General features: G+C 37.7%; 1 protein-coding gene across 3 annotated transcripts in view; it reads right to left on the reverse strand.

The window, feature by feature from the left end:
• sfmbt2 (Scm like with four mbt domains 2) overlaps positions 1 to 22,136 on the reverse strand; it is a 172,201-nt gene that overhangs the window by 53,351 nt on the left and 96,714 nt on the right. For all 3 annotated transcript variants that reach the window (XM_052033972.1, XM_052033970.1, XM_052033971.1), the window contains exons 8-11: positions 21,990 to 22,091; positions 21,367 to 21,514; positions 18,792 to 18,874; positions 11,061 to 11,187 (exon numbers count right to left, since the gene is read on the reverse strand). In XM_052033972.1, the coding sequence (XP_051889932.1) occupies positions 11,061 to 11,187; positions 18,792 to 18,874; positions 21,367 to 21,514; positions 21,990 to 22,091 (460 nt within the window). The remainder of the gene's footprint in view (positions 1 to 11,060; positions 11,188 to 18,791; positions 18,875 to 21,366; positions 21,515 to 21,989; positions 22,092 to 22,136) is intronic.

A 22,136-nucleotide genomic window follows, 5' to 3' on the forward strand; every position in this document is an offset into this window, starting at 1 on the left:
TTTTTTTTACAGACTGTGTGATGTTTGCTTCCAGAATTTGCTGGTATTTAATTGAATTCATTCTTCCCTCTACCAGTGGAATGTTCCCCGTGCCACTGGCTGCAACACAAGCCCAAAAAGCATGAGCGATCCACCCCCGTGCTTAACTGTTGGAGAGGTGTTCTTTTCATGAAATTCTGCACCCTTTTTTCTCCAAACATACCTTTGCTCATTGCGGCCAAAAAGTTCTATTTTAACTTCATCAGTCCACAGGACTTGTTTCCAAAATGCATCAGGCTTGTTTAGGTGTTCCTTTGCAAACTTCTGACGCTGAATTTTGTGGTGAGGATGCAGGAAAGGTTTTCTTCTGATGACTCTTCCATGAAGGTCACATTTGTGCAGGTGTCGCTGCACAGTAGAACAGTGCACCACCACTCGAGTCTGCTAAATCTTCCTGAAGGTCTTTTGCAGTCAAACGGGGGTTTTGATTTGCCTTTCCAGCAATCTTACGAGCAGTTCTCTCGGAAAGTTTTCTTGGTCTTCCAGACCTCGACCTCCACCGTTCCCGTTAACTGCCATTTCTTAATTACATTACGAACTGAGGAAATGGCTACCTGAAAACGCTTTGCTATCTTCTTATAGCCTTCTCCTGCTTTGTGGGCATCATTTATTTTAATTTTCAGAGTGCTAGGCAGCTGCTTAGAGGAGCCCATGGCTGCTGATTGTTGGGACAAGGTTTGAGGAGTCAGTGTATTTATAAAGCTTTGAAATTTGCATCACCTGGCCTTTCCTAACGATGACTGTGAACAAGCCATAGCCCTAACACCTAATGAAGGTCTGAGACCTTGGTAAAAGTTATCTGAGAGCTCAAATCTCTTGGGGTGCCCAAACTTTTGCATGGTGCTCCTTTCCTTTTTTTCCCACTCTAAAATTATACAAAACAAAAATAATACACTAATCTTGCTTAAAATGTTGAAAAGAATGCTTAATCTTTAAACTTTATGACTTTAAGAGATCAGTTCATCTTCTACTCACTTAACTATTCACAGTAACAGGAATTTTGACCAGGGATGCCCAAACTTTTGCATGCCACTGTATGTATAATTTGAGATTGGATATCATGTGCAAGCTCAGGAAAATAATCTGGTATCTGACTGCCTCAGTATTGAATGTATTAATGCCATCATGAAGAATGCTCGTTTTCAACTCTTACCGATTCTGCCTATCCCCACTGCATCTCAGTTTCCCTCCCACCTCATCCCAACATCCTGCCTCATAGATTGCGGAAATCATCATCACTCTTTTGCTAGTTCTGAGTTTGGATATTCTAATTCATTCCAGGCTTACTTTCCCCCCACCCACCCCATGCTCTGGAAACCTGAGATCACACAAAACTCTATTGTACTAAGTATAATAGAGTACTCTATTGTACCAACTTGTACTGTCCCATTTACCTAATATCTCTGTTCTCTACCTCCATCCCTGATAACCAATTGTAGCTCAAAGTTAAAACAATGCCTTGATTTTGAAATTCATTTTCCTATTTTCACATCTCTAGCTCCTTTTCATTTCTTAAACATAAGATTTTTGTATCCCTCCGACTCTAACCTCCTGAATATCCTGATTCTAATGGCTCCACTTTTGGTAGCTAGGCCTTCAGCTGCCAAGGCCTTAAACACTCGAATTCCCTCAACTTTTCTGTCTACTTCGCTTTCCTCCTTTAAAATATTTCTTGAAACCTCTCTTTGCTCATGCATGCGCCTTAACACGTCTTTGTGGCTCAGAGACATTTTTTTTTGTTTGATAATACACTCGTGATGTTCTTTGGCACATGTTATCACCACAAAAGCTGTGGTTATTACACCATGGAAATTCAACAAAACTGCTCAAAAAATAAACACATTTACACTGGGTTAAAAAGCATTGAAAATTCTGCCTCAAAACAATCAAATTTGATTCAATTTTCCCAGTGCATAATAGTAGTAAGATTTCAAGCTATAGTAGTAAGAAAAAGATCTGATTACATACATATCACACATTTACATGATAATGATGTTCCTATTTAAAATATTTAATGAAATTGATGTTTTCACATATATACTTGAAAGCTCTCCCATTTTTCTTTGTATAAAGGTATAATATTTACTAAGTTATTGCTGAGATATTTCAGAGCTACATCAACAGATGATCACCAGAATCATGAATGAATCATGAAATTGCAACATACATAAATAATATCACATTCACGACTGTGACGAAGATGCAGCACATATTGAACAATTATTACAGAATTATGCTATGCTATGTTGGCGCTGGAAGCGTGGCGACACTTGTGGGCTGCCCCCAGAACACTCTACGCAAAAGGTGTATTTCACTGTGTGTTTCGATGTACATGTGACTAATAAAGATATCTTATAAAGAATGCCTAATGCACCCATACTAAACATTAATTTTAAATGGTTGCCTTCTCAAATATTGCTGACATTGTTCACATTGGCCACAAAGCACAAACTGCCAAATGAGAATTTGGTTGCAGTTAGCTACAACCTTGATAAATAAAAAAATAAGTAATAAACATTATTGGGTATGCAATCTTAGAACTTACATTTTCTTACTTCTCAGCTTTTTTGCATATTTATTTGATAAAATTGGTAAGATTAATGTTTTTATATCTGTCCATTCCTTACTTGCTTGGTTAGTTCTCATTGGTGATTCTCTTGCAAAGCTCTGAGGCCACTTATCTTTTCCCTTTATATCTTCTCTCTTTCTTTTGCTGCTGGGTTTTTAAACCAGATTTGGGAACAAAAAGGGTGAGGTTAAAAAAGGGCAAAGCTGGTTAAATGTGTGGATCTCAGCCTTTTACAATTTAAATGGTTCCTCTGCCTCCTGAGGGCAGCTTGACTCCTTACACTTTCTCCTAACTTCATTGAACCCAGAAGTGATCAGGGTTAGAGTCAAATTATATTCTTTACCTCTTAGCAGATCCCAACACACCTGTTTTTTGGGGGTTAATATTATCTCCTAAGCATTCAGATGTCACATCCTTGATATGGAATCTACAGCTACTAAAATAGCTCAATTCTAATCTGAAGAATCAGTTAACTGTTATAAAAAGTCTAAGCTCTGAGCTTGTGGTTTATAGATATGACTGACACAAGAGAGACACAAGTCCTGATGAAGGGTCTCGGCCCGAAACGTTGATGTTCATTTCCCTCCACAGATGCTGCCTGACCTGCTGAGTTCCTCCAGCATTTTGTGTGTTGCATAGATACGACCGATCCTGATAGCCTTTAATGAGATGAGTGCTTTGGATTCATCATATGATGTCCATTGTTGTCCGTCTATTTTATAGAATTCCTATTTCAGGATCCCAGAAGTTAAACGTGCTATGCAATCCAGTTATACACTAGGTCCCTGTTATTCATGCGGAAAAGGGCATCGAATTCCCACGGAAAACCAGAGAACACGGAAACCATTAAGATTGCTGGCAAGTACAAGCTGAAACGTACAAGCATTCCGGATGCACACCTACCCACGTTCTGGATCCTAATTGTTCCTGACCCCAGCTCCAGCCACACACAGGCTATTGATACATTACTATTTGCCATCACAAGATACCAAAAATGTAATCAATCTCACAGCAAATGGAATTCACCACACAACATGAGAGGGCTCTGGAGGAATGTGCTACATTTACCCATATTCCCAGTAATACACATTAATACTCAGTATTATAACTTGCTATAGGAGGATAATAAGTCAACAGATAACAAGGATTTAGTGTATACAAGGGTTCTTATAAGTTGTAGCTTCATTGTTGATATTTTTCAACCTTCAGCATAGATAGCAAAATGATCTTTGAAAAGCCACCTGAACAGCTCGTTCAAGTTGCCAAATGCAATGATGAATTAATAAATATTTCCTTTCTCACCTAAGAGCCAGATGCATTGAGCCATCAGAGAACAATGCATTAGCAATTACAATAAATAAAAAACTGGGACCTTGAAGCATATAGAAAGGATCAGATTATCGATTCTTACAACTCTTAACCACAGCACAACCCCAGCTCTCCTCCCCGTCACATACCAATAAGACCACTTTCAGCATTCACCTTATGAAGACAACTTGGAGGACTTAATTTGATTTTTCAGCAGAAAAGACAAAAGGGTAAAAGAAATGGAGCGCAAGCTGTTTAACTTGAATTGTGAGCACTATAACAGTAAAATAAAAGGAAGAGCCATCAACTGAACATTAATGCTTTGTTCCCCCACCCCTATAGAGAGATGCGTAATAAAAAAGCATGTAGATAATACACTTAATGCTTGTAGTTCAGTAAATTTCACAGTGCTAGATGATTATCTCTTTGAAAACTGGTTTCAGGGTTGCAAAACAGCAAATGATCAAATGGTTTGTGAATCTTTAAAATGTACTTAAACACCATCTACACATCCATATACGACAACATACATAAATCTCTCACTTTTTGGAAGATTTCCATATGTTTTTTAATCCCGGCTTCCTTGCAAGTGAAAGAAGGCACTTGCTATATAATGGATACTAAGCTACAAAGAGGTTGAAAGATCAAATTTCCATAGAAAGATGGCTTTGGACATGTATTTTCTGAAAATGTAACTTTTTAAAGTGCAATATGGATATATTTCATTAGTAGAATAATTGATATTCTTAATTCCAATACACATCCAAAGTAATCTTTTACCTTCAAAATTATTTTTTTTTAATTTAAAAGGCAGTATAATACAATTTTGAAATATTTAACAACTCTGTACATCAAATCACCACATAGAAACCAAATAACTCAGACGCTACATTATGGTTTACTTAAAAGTAGTTTGATTATCTCAAGTTGCTTAGGAATACCTAAAAACCTGCAGATGCTGGAAATCTGAAACAAAAATGAAACATGTTGGAATCTCTCGGTAGGTAACATGCTTTTTCTATTTACATAGAACAGAACAGTACAGCACAGAACAGGCCCTTCGGCCCACAATGTTGTGCCGACATAGCTATTCCCTCCTACCTACAGAATGCCCATATCCCTCTATTTTCCTCTCATTCACATACCCATCCAAGCCCCTCTTAAAAGCCCCCAATGGGTTTGTCTCCACCACCCTATCAGGCAACGCATTCCAGGCATCCACCACTCTCTCAGTAAAAAACATCTCTTCTGAACCTACCCCCTCTCACCTTAAATGCATGCCCTCTGGTACTGGATCGCTCAATAATGGGAAAAAGATATTGCTTGTCCACCCTATCTATGCCCCTCATAATTTTATACACTTCCAATAGATCACCCCTCAGCCTCTGCCGCTCTAGAGAAAAGAGCCCAAGTTTGTCCAGCCTCTCCTTATAGCACATGCCCTCTAATCCAGGCAGCATCCGAGTAAACCTCCTCTGCACCCTCTCTAAAGCCTCGACATCCTTCCTGTAGTGAGGTGACCAGAATTGCACTCAATACTCTAAATACGGCCTAACCAGAGTTTTATACAGATGCATCATAACTTCTTTACTCCTATGCTCAATAACCCGATTAATGCAAGCATTCCATAAGCCTTTTTAACCACACTGTCTACCTGTGTAGCCACTTTCAGTGAGCCATGGATTTGCACCCTAAGGTCTCCCTGCTCTTCAACACTGTTAAGGATCTTGCCCTTAAGAGTGTACTGCCTCTTGACATTAGTCCTACCGAGGTGCAACACCTCACATTTATCTGGGTTAAACTCCATCTGCCATTTCTCTGCCCACATCTGCAGCTGATCTATATCACGCTGTATCTGTCACCAGTCTTCTACACTATTCACAACTCCACCAATCTTGGTATCATCTGCAAACTTACTAACCCACCCATCAACACACTCATCCAGTTCACTTATGTACTTCACAAACAGCAGTCCCAGTACAGATCCCTGCGGAACACCACTACTCACAGGCCTCCAGCCCGAATAAGTCCCTTCAACCACCACCCTTTGTCTTCTACAGGCAAGCCAGTTCTGAATCCACACAGCCAATTCTCCACTGACCCCATGCATCCAAACTTTCTTGATTAACCGATTATGTGGGACCTTGTCAAATGCCTTACTGAAGTCCATATAGATGACATCCACAGCTCTACCTTCATCAATCTCTCGTCACCCTGTCAAAAAACTCAACCAGGTTAGTAAGACACAACTTGCCCCGCACAAAGCCATGCTGGGTTTTCCTAATCAAGCCATTGGATTCCAGATGATTGTAAATTTCTCCAGCAATTTCCCTGCCACTGACATGAGACTCATCGGTCTATAGTTCCCTGGAAATTGTACCAGAATTGGCCATATCTCCTAATACAGCCCAGCCTGACCCACAGCCCTGTTATTAGCAATGCACAACACAGCCAAAGAAATATAATCACTATCTAACTGTCCCCTTTAACCCATTTGACCTGGCCTCATGCTATCACAGATATTCCCTTTGTCCTACCCATCTTTGCCCCCATCTTCTCTGCAATTTAAAATAACTTGTTTATCCCCTCTTTCCCAGTGCTGAAATGGGTCTTCGATCTGAAACGTAAATTCTGTTTCTCTTTCCACAGATGCTGCATGGCCTTGTGGGTGCTTCCGGCATTTTCAGTTTTTGCTTTTGAATACTAATCAATTTCAGTCCGAGTTTTATTCTCCCACTTTCCCTTTTACTGTTTACATAATCATCAAAAAAAATTACAACTGAAATAGAAACTATTCCAATAAAGATATATGGTTTCTTAATGTTCTTATCTAGCTGATAACAAGAATTCTTTGAAAGTACAATCTACTTCTGCTTCTGGGCATTGTTCTACAGGAACAGTACCAAATGTTTGTTAATGATTCAACAGCAGAGCAAAAATTAAGAATTTATAACATGTTGTAAAGGCAAAAATGTTATTGGTTGCATGCTGTAAATGGTTGAATGAGACTTTTTTTTATTTAAGTGATGTTTCCATTTCCTGACTAGCCCCTAGCTGACAAGCTGCATTTATCAACTGTTGGGTTTGATTACTAACCCAATGCTGGCACTCTCCACTGCACCCACTTCCCCCCACCCAACTCACAAACAATGGTATGAACCAAAAGCAGAGTGTACACTCTTTATGTGAGATAAAGTTAGTAAAACTTCAGTAACTTCTGCAAATTGTTACCGATAGTGTTTAGGGTTTTGTGTTGTGTACATGCATGCCTGGGAATTTGATGACATTGCACCTACTTGTCTCATCAAATTATGATATAAAAAAATCATTTTAACCCAGGGTGTAATAATGATTATGGTCATTTCTGTGTCAAATCATGCTAATCGTGAAATTCAGCCAGGATTTCTTGCAACCCATTATGATGAACTTGAGTTTCTTGGAAGCATTTTATTATATCTCAGCCACATCCAATGATAACTCAGCATTAATTGATCGCGTCTCTATTCTAATTGTTGAATCTCAAATGATTCCTAAGCTTTGTTTTAAAATAAAGCTTAAGAACAGCTTCAGAATAAAGGGATGTCCCTTTAAATCCAAGATGAGGAGGAATTTCTTCAACCAGGGGGTGGTAAGTCTGTGGAATTTGTTGCCGCAGAGGGCTGTGGAGGCTAAGTCATTGGTTGTATATAAGGCAGAGATTGTTAGGTTCTTGAATGGTAAACGCTTTAAGGCTCACAGGGAGAAGGCGGGAGAATGGGGTTGAAAAAAAAATCAGTGAGGCAAACTCGATGGGCCAAATGGTCTAATTCTGCTTTTATATCTTATGGTCTTATAACTTATGGCAGGAATGCAATGGAATAGGTTAAAACTGGGGCTTACTTGTCCACTAACACTCTGACGGATAAACTACAATATAAAATATCTTCTAAGATACCTGGAAGTTAAGGTTAAGAATGAAGATACATCAATACATGGTCCTATTCTTGCGATGCTTTAGGTAGCATATTAGCACCAGCACTTTTTTTTCTAGTCTCCTTTCACTGTTTATTCATTGCCAGCCAGATGCAGAATTAAAAATGTCCCACCCATTAACTGAGCTCTTGTGGAAATTTATGTAAAAGGATTGATTATCATAGAATTAATGAACACAGACCTGCTGCACCCTTCGCCTGGTAGTCTAAAGAGCAATCAAGCAGAAATTCAACATCTAATTTTCACCTTCCCTCTTATATATATCTGGTTCTATTATTTAGTTGAAATAACACAGAAAACAATTAGGATATGTAAATAGGACTAATCAAAGAGTTAAAAAAACTATTTCAAACACTGTGTAATTTTAAATATTCTTTTAAGTGAATCATTCCCACAGTTTTTCAAGGCCAGAGATTGCTCAGCAGTAATTATGATTTAGTATACAGTTGGAAACTCAGTTATATCTGATATAATAAGCCTTAGCACATCAGATCTGGCAACATGATTGTTGTGCGCAAAGTTAAAGTTTATATTAATTAGTAATTCTGTGAAAACTGCCATAGAGCATCTTATGGAGGAGCAAATTATTACTGATGACTTTTTTGGATTCCCACTAACTGCACATTTACAGACGCCAAAAGTTCCTGTCAGTTTTACTCAGCACTGATAATTCTGAAGTCATCACAACTCCAAATTCCTGGCCAATCAATGACACAAGTCTGTTTCACTGGCTTTGATCCTTTCCATACAGCAGAAAAACCACATGTCTCCTACTATTACAGTCTCTTCCTATTTGAAATTCAAACTGACTACAGACTTTTGTTACCTAGGAAAGATAGAAACTTACCGAGAAATTTAGTCACAGAGTGCTGCCCTTTTCAACACTGTGTATGAAAATTACATTTCCCGTTTGGCATACACCAGCGTGAACTGTGCTTTTGTGGATGAAACACTTCTGTGTTGGACACGAATGTAATGATATTATTTCTTCTGTAACATTCACCAGGGTATTGTTGGTAGATATTAATTCAACGTGTCTCTGTCCTTAGTCACTCTCAAACCAACTTGGTTATCATGGTATTGCTTAAGGGAGTCTCTCTGTTCATGACCCCACCCAGTACATCTCAGGTAAGTTCAGTCTAAATCATTTATCAGCTCTCCTACAGGAACCATGCATCAACACAGTACCTACTCAACACTACCCCAATGTCTCCACAATCTAGGGACCAAAAACCTCCTTCAAGGTGAAGCAGCAACTTCGTCTTAAGCTGACATATCATTGCAAGCATTAATTACTTTACAGGATGCTTCAATAACTGGACCTAATCATCATTCCAGAAAGTTTGTGTTATCATCTGGATTAAATAAGCAAAACTTTGAATATATCATGATAGAAAGAAGGCTGAAAATGTTGGATGAACTTCCAAAGAAAACCAATGAGGTTAAGCATTGAAACATACAGAATTTGGAAGGGGCTTGACAAGGTAGATGCGAAAAGGAAGTTTCCCCTTGTAGGGTAATCTAGAATTGGGGAACACAGTTTTAGAATGAGGGGTCATCCATTTAAAGTGAAGGTGGGAAGGAATTCCTTTGCTCCAAGGATCTTTGGAATTCTCTACTCCAGAGAAATACAAAGACTGAATAATTGAATATGCTCAAGAATGTAGTCGACAGGTTTTTGATCTGTAAGGGAAAGTGAAGCTGAGGCCGAGGCCAAAGCCAAATCAGCCATGATCTTATTAAATGAGAGACTGTGGGGCTTACTTCTCTTATTTCTTATGTTTTCATCTTATACCCTTGTTAAGAACATGCTATGTTAAATAGTTGTAATTCTTTCTTTTTCAATCTTTTTATTAGTTTCCAAATTAATACAGATTAATATATAACATCAATGTTTGTACATGTAATACAAAGAGATCAGGAGAACAATCATGGCATAGATAATCATAAAGAACAATAAAATATAAAAAAAATCTGTAGATCCCATGATCTCTTAGTAAATGAATATAATATAAAAAGAAAGGAAAAAGATTTCTTATGTGTGTGTATATATATATATATATACACACACATACATACATAAAAAGAAAAGAGAAAAAAATCCCCAAATCAATAGGAAAAATTATAAACAATATATCAAACCAAACTAAACAGAAAAATTTCAAAAAGAACAAAAAAAGAAAAAAAAAAGACTGGACTGAAATTTCTCAGTAGAAATATAGCAATATTATGTCGTCAACTCCGTTCCTCTAAATTGGAGATTTATTGAAAGGGGATCTATATCATGTGAAAATATTGAATAAATGGACTCCAGTTGTAATTCAAATTCATTCAATACCACTATAATATGATGAAAACCCACTGGTTTTAGAAGCATTAGGGGTCATTTTAACCTAAGAATGAGACGGTCAGTTAAAACTGATGTTGAGAACTTGCTGCTTCCACCACTGTCCATTCCCAGCAAGATCATATGGAGAGCCTGTCAAATCATCGTCAAATCAGGCCCTGGTATTAAACAAACTAGTTTTGTAGTTGTGGCTTGATGCTTGTTTCTCTCTGACTCCCCATCTCAAATTGGGATACGCATATTTTATATATCTATAGTAAGCTGCATCTTCAGCTCAAACGGTCTCTCTGAATTTGCTGATTGTGGAATAAGGACTACAAAAACAAATCAAAATTGAACATATTCTACTTGGCTCTATCTCAAAGTGATTTAAATTCTCCTCAACTCATCTTCTAACTAATCATACCTGAAAGTTTACAAAAGTCACTGCTTAGCCCATGAAGATGTCCAGTTGTTCAAATAAAATACAAGAAATATTTGATTTCTCCAGTCCACTGAAATCTAAAATAGGTATTGCCAGATATTTAAGCTCCTAAATTCTATGTGTTTAATTTTGCATACACATCCCGGAAATTTGTTTCTATCTGAATTCTCTGAAATCTATCAACAACCTTTTTAATGAATATTCCAAGGCTTGTTCAAGTCTTAAATGTCACTCATCTGTTGAACGTGGTTATAAACCAGTTTTAATTTACAAATACTATTGATATCCAGTTAAATATCAGAACATACCACATGGCTTTACATATTCTATACACATAGTCTTGCAGTACAAGAACCACAAAGGCTTAATAAGTTGAATTGCTGCTGTTTCAATCATCTTACCTTCAAGGTGCAGCCACATTAAGCGCCCTTTTACTTTTGTGATCGAAGCAACACATATTTCTGCACGGTTACACAGGGTAACTGCCTCCAACTTCATATTTTTGGTGAAGCCTCGACTGAGTGAAGTCTGAAGAATGTAACAGAGAAAAAGACAAAGTTTAATTTAACAAAATATTGTGCTAATGATATTATACTTAATGAACAAAATTTTATCAAAACCTCCTATTATTACAGTTTCTTGCAGCCAAGTATACCGCATGTTATAACAAGGTTATGCAACATAGTGAATGTTCTGCAACAGTGTAAATGCAAGGTGATAATCATCAGAATCAAAACCAAGCAGCTTTGTAACAGATTCTTATAATTAGGTAGAGTGTGAATTCTTAATGCAATCAGAATTTGAAAATTTGTTCTCTATGTGATTGAGTTAAGAATTCTATTTAATCAAAAATGGCAGAAGGAACCTATAAATATTCCTGCAAAGATATTTAAATGAAGAGTTTAATGATATTTAACTAAGCGGTCAAGAATTTCACTGGACCACAAAACTTTGCATTTATCATCAATATTCAGTTGTTAAAATAATCTACTTGATTTCTTTGCTAAAGGTCAAATTTATCTTAATCTGATGTCTGAGGGCATTTGAATGGTTTCTGAAACATTCTTTGTGAACTCTCATTACAAAAATAATGTAACCCAAATACCATAAGGGTTGAATAAAATGCAACCAATTTAATTTTTAAAATTCTACATCAAGAAACAGAATTAACAACTGGAATATTTGAACACGGAAACCCATTAATAGTAAAAGCAGAAAGTAATCTTTGGTTAATTGTTCAGTTCATATATACAAAATAACATTATCACTCTTTTGTTTGCTACTGAGTATGCAACAATATAGTATTTCTTCTTCTGACACAAGGATCAGAAAGATCAACACAATTTAAAATATGATTTATTACTTCTACACTCTTTGAAAAATCAACAAGTATTTTTATCTAGTCTGCACAGAGTCTTAGGATAATACAGCATGGAAACAGGCCCTTCGGCCCAACTCATCTGTGCTGGCCAAGATGCCCATCCGAGGTAGTCCCATTTGCCCATGTTTCGCCAGTATCCCTCTAAACCTTTCCTATCCATGTACCTGTCCAAGTGTCTTTTAAACGTTGTTATTGTACCTGCCTCAAACACTTCCTCTGGCATCTCGTTCCATCTACGCACCACACTCTGTGTGAAGAAGTTGTCCCTCAGGTTCCTTTTAAATCTCTCCCCTCTCACCTTAAACCTATGGCCCTTTAATTTTTGAATCCCTTTCCCCGGAAAAAAAAGACTGGGTGCATTCACCCTTTCTATGCCACTCATGATTTTATACACCTCCATAATGCCAAACTGGAAAATAGTCATCCTAGCAAACATACAGATATTACAAACTACAAGGTACGAGACGAGACAGTTGCAGGTTCTTACTTGTGGACTATACCACTAATTCAGTTACATTAAAAAAAATCAAGACAAACAAATACAAGAGATCACATATTACTCCAAGAAATAAATAATTCAAATGTGCTCATTAGGAAAATAAATTAAGATAGTTATTTAAATAGCTTCTAATTATACTTTTACAAGAGAAACTGCTAATCTAGCTTGATATATATACTCTCTAATAGCAATGCCTATGCAGTGCCTGAAGGCAACCTATACAGGATCAATGTCAGAACAAAAGATTGTGTGTCTGTACTTATTTAGGGACTGATGGTATCAAACAACTTAACACTGTGGTGACTATCCTATGGGAAACTGCAGCAAAAGCAGCAGGTACTTTGGTGCATTGCACGGTATCAAAAACAAATATAATTAAAACAGACATGTTTGTAACAGAATGAAAAATTATCTTTGAGATGGGGAATCCATGCTGAAAATACTTAAGTAGCTATTCTAGATAAAAAATATTTAGTTAGACATTAATGCAGACCACAAAATGCTTCATAAAACAAAAATCCACCTTTAATGTGTACATCAACGTATTTCATTGCAAACTAATGGAATACACATCTCTCCATTTATGGGCACTTCATATTCAGCCTTTGAGCGTCAAGCACTTTTGCAGGAATCTTTAATTCTTGGTGAAAAGCAAATAGTCAGTAAATCAGGTTTACTTGCCTAAAAACTGGATCATTCAGAACTTGCTTTTTGTCTATTACAAAATCATTAATACCTAGAGTGAGTCAGGAAATTGGACTGGGCACTTCTGATCATGGTCCACACTAGTGCACCTGACCTCGATACAGTGGTGGGACACACAAGCAATGACGTATCTTTGAGCACTTCATCTTTGAGCTTAGTCCAACAGAAATTGGATCTTCTCCCACTGGGAAAACAGTGGTCATATGGTAGACACAAAAATAATAAGGAGCAGAAACTCTGAAATCCTCGGTGAGATGTGAATCAAAGTCTTCATTCTGACTTTTGATCATAACGTCTGATACGACTTGCATTCCAATGGTAGAAATTTTTTCCTTGCTCCACCATTGCTTGCTTCTTTTTTATTGTATGCATCTTGGACATCACGCTGTGATCTTTGGCTCACTGATCACCTGGGATCTTGTGTTGGGTCACTCATGGTATAAGACTCTTATCAGGAGAGCAGATTGCACAGGGGATGGGGATGCGGGTACACGCATTGTAAATCTCATTGTTTTCCCTTACTTTCATTGCATCTTCCTATGTGGCTGGCCTGTGAATGCTATAGGAATGGGTCCTTTAAAGTTTATCGACCTGCCCTGTGCACAGTTTAGCAAAGATACGACAATCACAAGGACATGTTGCAGCTCCCAGTGGAACTTGCTGCAGCTTTTGCAGTGGGAACAATGATAACGTGATTTCAATAACCCCATCAATCCCATAATTTTTCAGATACTTCTGAATTGTTGCTAGCATTTGACAACAACACCTATGCATTCAACTGCACGAGACCCCCACGTTACTTGCACTCCAAGAAAAAGTCTATGCTGCGATTTTCCACAACGCGAAGCTGTGTCATCTGTGCATGAGTCAAGAAGTGCAAGCTGAAAAAAATTATATTTTATATTTATTTACTTCCCCCCCCCCCACATAAATTCCATGAGTGTGAATTTTATTCCGTTTCTCAAATTTTTGCGAATTATGAAAGGGTGAATTTCCATTACCTTAAAGGCTGTAACACAGCATAGCTTGTACTGCACTTAGAATGGTGACTGGGCTCAGGATGCTACTGAAGGGACAGGGTTTCTAGTTTATACTGAAGTATCAAAATGTGCTATTGCGTACTACAGTGTGCCGGCTGATTTAACATCAATATAATAAATAGACTGGAATTAGACATGGGAGAAGGAGAAGTTACAGATGGCCACAATCACAGCTCTAGCATAGCCTTCCCAGCTATTGTATTCTATTCCTGGACTAGGAAAGGAAAATATCCCATATCTTTCCATAACCATCTCATCTACAAGTGGTGCAACCTGTAAGGACTTGAGGATCTAAATTCCTTTGTTCTTCCATTACTCTCAGTATCCCGTCACTAGGTTGGGCCTATACTCATTGGAGTTCAGAAGAATGAGTGGGAAACACCAATGATTCAGATGGAGCAGATGTTCGACAGGCCAGGTCTCTATCTGCTAGAGTTTAAAAGAATGAGAAGTATATTTGATTAAAACATCTATGATTCTGGAAGGTCTTAACAGAGTGGATGAGGATGCTTGCTCTTCTGGGAGAATCTAGATATTAGATAGATATTTAGATATTTATTTATTAGTCACATGTACATCGAAACACACAGTGAAATACGTCTTTTTGCATTGCTAAGAATGTGCTGGGGGAAGCCCACAAGTGTTGTCATTCTTCCGGCACCAACATAGCACGCCCACAGCTCCTAACCTGTACGTCTTTGGAATGTGGGAGGAAACCCGAGCACCCGGAGGAAACTCACGCAGATACAGGGAGAACGTACAAACTCTTTACAGACAGTGGCTGGAATTGAACCCAGGTCACTGGTGCTGTAATATCATTATGCTAACCGCTATGCTACCGTGCCACCCCTAACCCAAGGGTCACCGTTTAAGAATAAGTCATCATCAATTAAACAATGAGGCTTTCCTTTCCTTGCAGAGGTATCTGGAACTCTCTTCCTCAAAGGGCAGGTGGAAGCAGAACCCCTGAAGGTTATATCATCCCTCAGAATTCATTTCAACAACTTCTGAATCATCAAAATTAAACTAACTGACCTATAATCACCTGTTTATGCTTTCCGCTACTTTTAAATAATAGTAAAATGTTAGTCGCCTGCCAATCTTCTGAGAAGACTTTTGTAGCCAGGGACAATTTCCTCCCTTGCTTTCTTTTAATTGTCTGGAATACATTTCATTCCTGTCTAAACTGCTTAATTTCCTCTTTCACTACCTTTTGGCACCATCCAAAGTTTCACATGCTTCTTCAACCACAACACCAGCACTGCCCCCATCTATTGAGAACACAATGATTAAGTATTCATTAAGAACCTTACCCACATCCTCTTCCTCCATACAGTGGGTTACTTTTATTGGTGCATAATTTTATTATTCTTATGTACTTTATGCAATTATAAAATATTTCTGAATTTTCTTTGACTGTTGCAATGCTGTTTTCCTAATTACCCTTTCGATTTCATCACAACACTTTCCTGGGATTATTCATTCATAGAGATGCTCTCGTTTTTTTCCTTATTTTACCCTCTCTGCTGAAAACACTCAGCAGATTCGGCAGCATCTACGGGACGAGAAACGGTTAACACTTCAGCCCCAAAACTCATTGTCAGGCAGATGCTGCCTGATCTGCCAAGTGTTTCGAGCATTTTTTGTTTTTATTTCAGATTTTCAGCACCTGTAATTTTTAAAAAAATTTATATTTATCCTCAGGTTTCCATCAACTGCTCATGAGAAAGCCACCATCTTCACGTTCTTTTTCAGGTCACTCAGCAACCTAACCTGGAAATATATTACTGCTCCCACACTGCTCCTGGATTAATATCCTGGAACTCTTTACTAATAGCATCACGGGAGTACATTCATCACAAGAAATGTCACAGTTCAAGAAAGCAGTTCATCATCTCCTTCTCAAGGGCAATTGAGGGATGGGCAATGAACGCCAACTTTGCCAGTGATGCCCAGGAGAGAATAGAAATAAGTTATATTGGAACAAATTAATTTAAGATTCTCTTTCACGGACTAAAAGTCCTTCAAGTTAATTTTAGATTTACGTGGGATTAAATAACACATCAATCTTGTTAATACAAAGAAAGTAGGTATGATTCCCTGTTCAGCAAAGGTCTAATTTTAGATAACTGTCCGATGAGCAGAGAAAGAATATGTTCCCCAACTATGAAGGGGAAATAAAATGTGGTACGCTGTAATATTGCTAAAATGCTGGAAGTAGGTTTGTTATTTATTGACTCCAGAGAGCACAATTAACATCCAAAACTAATATATCAAACATTACTAGTTATAAATACAACTAGCGAGAGTTGACAAAGGCATCTTCTTTAAAAACTGACAAGACAGAGAAAGAGATCTATCAAAATATTTTATGAGCTGCCAGACAGTTTAGTTATCAAAACTCAGCAGCGCGAAGAGATTAAGATAATTTGTGATCACCCTCCCTTCACTCGGTTCCTTTAGTCATCTGCATCAATTGTGCTTCCATTCATTCAGTTTTTCTGCACAATGTCCCTTCATTTCAGCTCTGGCACCACCCAAGTTTTTTTTTACATCTCAGCTGACGTCTCACCTACCAGCTGATGCAACCTTTCAATGAGCACACACACTGTAACAATACAACAACTTCATTCCATTTATACACTATGCATGCCTATGACAATAAACTTGAATTTGAACTTGACTTATCCTATGATTGTTTGAATACTGGACACTCTGCCCTCCCAGCTGCTGCATAATAGCCTCCAAAACCATCCCACTTTAGCTTCCCCTGTGTACCTCTTCCCACACAATAGTCTTCACGGTCTAAAGCCCATCCAATAAAATCGTGTCCATTTAAAATTATCAGACTAACAGCTGTTTTTGCACTTCCAAATACGGCTTTAGCTCATTCCATCAGTTTAAGTTGATATCTCTTTATTTTCTGGCTGTGAATACACACGAAGTTAATAACATGGTAATAATCCACTCACTGATGTGCTTCACACTTTGCTAACGCCTGTTAGTGAATCACTGCTGTAACAACTGGCCATGTGCTTGGATGAAAGCAAATCTTGTATTTCCAGCACATTCCATAGAATTGTTACTGGAAGCAAATCTCATCTTCTGACTATTAATCTACAGCGACTAACGATAAATTAAATATGAAATAAAGCTCAAGTCAGAACTTTTAAAAAATGTCACTGCAAAGGAGGATCCATTCCATGTTTGATCCAGAAAACGTGGGAAGTTGCTGGTAATGATTCGTGGAATTGTTATGGCACAAAGGAAGCCAATCAGCCCTTCGAGTCCTTCTGGATTCTGGCAGAGTAACTCCATCATGACAGTTCTCTTGCCTTTACCACCGTAAATTCTTTCCTCTGTGCCTCTCCTACACCGGATAATGTGTGTTTACTTGGTGCTGCTGATAATGCTGTAGATTTCAGTCAGTAAGTTGTTGGTTCAAGCTTTAAACCAAGATGCAAAATCCAGAACCCAATGCAACGTTGCCAGACTGAAGAATTCTTCAAACTGCTATCCTTTGGCTGAGATATCTCGGTGGCTTATGGAGCCATTGATGATCCCAAATATGAACTAATATTAGAAAATAGCAAACTCATTGTCATTCATGGCACTGTCAGAATGTTTACCTCGGTTGCCCAGATAACAAAAGTGGTTTAATGATAAAGGTTACACCATAAAAGTCTTTGAGATATTTTTCTTTATAACTTTAAAAACAATGGGTATAATATGTAAAATAAATTGCAGCTGTTTGCTTTTAGGAGGTACTGGAAGCTTGCAAAAGAAATAATGCTCTTCCTCCAACATATCCAGTTACTTGAGTGACAGACCTGGAGCTGACAATCTCAACAATGGTGTTCAATGGTGGATTGGTGACGCCTATGCTGTTGGCTGGAAACAGAACTTCCCTTCTCATTCTGAGCTCTTTCAATGATATCTCAAGACTTCAACGAAGTTTGGAGCTCGCCTAAGCTCACTTCTGAGCATTTCCTTTCCCAGCATTGAAACTGGAAATCTTGCAAAAGAGAGCACAATTTAACCTTAAGATGTTCATTCCTGCTTTAAACAAAATGATCCTTTGCAAACTCCAATTGCAAAATGGATAGGTTTCCTGCTGAAGTATGCCAGTTGGAAAGCTCAAAGGGGTTTTCAGTATTTAATGCGACTTGCAGCACAAGTTACACACTAATTTTAGAGAATTATATTTTTGAATCCAATTCAGTTAAAAAAAATTATTAAACTGAATACAATAGCCCAAAATACATTATCACCATCGGATATTTACAAAAACTCAGAATCAGAATTATTATCACTGACTTATATGACATCAAATTTGTTGTTTTGTGGCAGCAGTACAGTGCAAGGCATAAAATTAGTATATATTACAAAACTAAATAAATAGTGCAAAAAGTGTGTAAACTTTGTATGCCTACTTCCCTGAAGCTGTAAAATGCTTTTAAATGAAATTATTGCATAACAGGATATTGCACATGCAAGCACAACTTACATTTCTGAAGCAGTACTGAGACAATGCCTCTGCCCCACATTGTTTAAGATAATCAGCCCAGTCAAAATCTAGACCAGGATAACCTGCAATGTTAAAAACAAAATATAAGCACATTTAAATACATTTTTCTTCAATCCTATTCTGATGTTGCTGACTGTTCCCTGCAGTATGGATGTCACCAGTCTTTCAGGACCTCATTGCAATTTTTTTTTGCCATTGCTCTTTAAAAAAAAGGACTGGTAATGAGCTTTCTGCATGATAAACATCAAAACTTGAGTTTAACTTCCAAAGGTGGCCACAGATTCCAGTATTGTAATGGTTCCTTTTTTTTGTGCACCTACTTATCAGAAGCTTAATAGTTCCTTAATAGCACTAAATAAAGAGCACGTGGGCTTCTTCAGTGGCAGTCGTGGTGGTCATTTAAGTGCCCTGTCTGGGACCAAGGCATGGGCCACTTGAAGAACATTTAGAGATACCACCACAAGGAATACTATTAAGTCCTTCCTGTATTCTTTGCCAGCTTAACCACTAAGGCCAGCTTTGGTAATTGGTTTGTGTTGTCACATGTACCGAGATACAGTGAAAAGCTTCGTTTGCATTGCCATCCAGAAAGATTATGCCATACGTAAGTACATCAAGGTTGTAAAAAAAAGCAAAGGCATAGAAGAACTGCATATAAAGAGTCAAATCCACATTGATAACCACCCACGTTCCCTAATTTATGCAGAATAAACCTCAAAACACAGCATCAAAACGGTTACAGTACAGAATGAGATCATTTGGCTCATTACGTCCATGCCAGCTCTCTGTGGGGTAATCCAGTCAGTAATCAAGATTGCATGAATTGTATGCAATCCATGGAGATAATGGCCTAGAGACTAGTGGACTGGTGTACCGTGCTGCATGGTGTACCAGTTACTTTGTCGGTCATGAACCTGCTCCTGCAACATCAGTTGTTCCAGAGGACCCTGCATTTCTTTTTTTGCAAAGGAAAACATTCACTTGCAGACTAAAGTTGGGTCTGGGTGGGTTAGGTTGGCCATCCAAGGACAGAGATCAGGATGGAGCTGCGGGGAGGGGAAGGAGGATATGGAGATTGGGAAAACATGAGGTGGACCGGCGTCAGATGGAAGGAGAGGAATCGTAAGAAGGGGGTAAGAGGTCCAAATTGTGGAATGCAAGTAGAGTGGGCTCATTAGGGTGCCAGTCATTCCAAGACTGACCAGGTTAGACCTGGGGCAAAGTGGACTACTTTCCCTCATGCCGCCTGTCAGAAATGACATCAGATGAGCAAGCATGATTTATGCTAGAAAGTGTTAGGCTGAATTTCCAGAATAATACAAAATGACCTAGAAATGACTGAACTCATTTCACTCATTTTCAACTGCATAATGTTGAAATAAATTTTGCAACCAGATCTGGCCCTTTGTATTTTGTTTGTGTAGGTGTTTCAAAGTCAAAGTCAAGTTTATTGCCATATGTACCAGTACATGTGTGCACAGGTGCAATGAAAAACTTACTTGAAGAAGCAGCACAGGTACATAGTATCAGATAAGCAGCTGTTTCTGGGAAGGTCAGCAATTAACATCCATTCCCAATTATCCTTGACCTGGACTCTGGAGTCACATATTGGCCAGACCAGGTAAACACAGCAGATTTTCTTCCATAAAAAAATGTTAGTGATGCGGATAGGATTTTGCATGATATTAGTTTAAAAATGGTTTCTCATAATTAAAAACAGGTTCTAGGTCATCTGTACTTATTTACTACAAGCTAGAAGTTAGAATTCAATACCAACAGCATAAATTATACAGATTTACTAATTTTCCTTTAGAATCATTTTTTAGAAGTGTCAAGAAAAGTGTCATAGAAGAATCATAGAAAAACCTAGTGCAGGAATGAGTTGTGATTTGAAAATTCACTCCAGCAACATATCAACTGCAGTGGAAGTATTACTGGATATCATGGGTGTATACAGAAAATTTACAGTCTTCTATAAAAGGGTGATTTTATGACTATTTTTTACCACAGATACTTTTACAGAATGTTCTATCTACTGCTATTTTCCTTTCATGTATTTATATGGGTGTAAAAATATGCACTACACTTACATTTCCAATACAGAACACAAACTGTTGAGGAAAATATCAAATAATTATCCTGGTGACATCAACATTTAGGGTGTGCCATTTGTCCCTCTTCTTGAAGAGCTGCAAACCCCAAAAGGTTTGCATAATTACAAATCTGAACAACTTGCAGGAAAATAGTACTGCAGTGTGTGCAATATGAAACAGCTTAAAGGTTAAAAACGTAAATCATCCTTCATGAATCAGCTTTAATATATATTGCATAACAGCTGATTCACATAGGATACAAATTCATGAATTACCAACTATCATGATGATTGTTAGCTCTGTTTTAACCCATTGCTATGCAACTGCCAACACTCACATTGCAAAAACAGTACAAGATTTATACTCAGATGTAATATGATCTAATAAAATAATTTCAAAAAGATGTTACTTAGTTTTTATTTTCTATCTTAAATTTCAATTTGTTTGAAACAAATACAAACCTTTGGGAGGAGTAAGATGGACCCCATTTTTAAGGCACCACTGAACAGGTAGGATTCCTGGTGAATCAGCATGGCACAGCATTGAGTTTTCACTAGCATCTGGCCTCAAGTCATCAATTGTGATCACAAAGTACTGATCATTAAAAACCTACAGGAATAACGACAATGAGTTAAGCAAACATAATATTTTTGTATGGGATTTAGACAAATAGGCTCAAAAGGATAATATTTCTGAAATCTTCTGTCAATTTTTAAGCATACTCGTGTACAATTATGTATTTTTTAGCAACTGGCATTAAAAGATGTAATGCATTTGTTTTTGATAAAAATGTTAACTAAAGAAAATTTTATTGCTGCTTTGCAAGAAGCAGTGAAAATGCTATATTACAACAAAAGTTTATTTTTAAAATTAAAACATAATCCCTAACTCCAGAATTAGGAATACCATTTTCCTAATGTTTTGGAGCCGATTTTTTTTTAAGAAACTAAGTTCTTAGGGACTTAGTATCATAGGTAACTCTAAATAGCAATTGCTGTGATGCAATAGAGTAAATATTTTAATTCTGGAATGTGGCTTCACGGGATAATTTAATCGAACTGGTTAAGGACCTGTCAGTACTCACCTTAGTCACTGTGGCAGGACAAATAGAAAAGGGTTCCCTTGGATTTACTGCCTCCAACTTCATGCCAACTGTGAAGCAGTGAGTTCTTATATCAGGCTGGTCCTGCAATATTTACACAAGAACAGAGATCATAAAGTGTGACTCTTC

Source organism: Pristis pectinata, chromosome 19 (genome assembly GCF_009764475.1).
Source record: "Pristis pectinata isolate sPriPec2 chromosome 19, sPriPec2.1.pri, whole genome shotgun sequence".
Lineage (NCBI taxonomy): Eukaryota > Metazoa > Chordata > Chondrichthyes > Rhinopristiformes > Pristidae > Pristis > Pristis pectinata.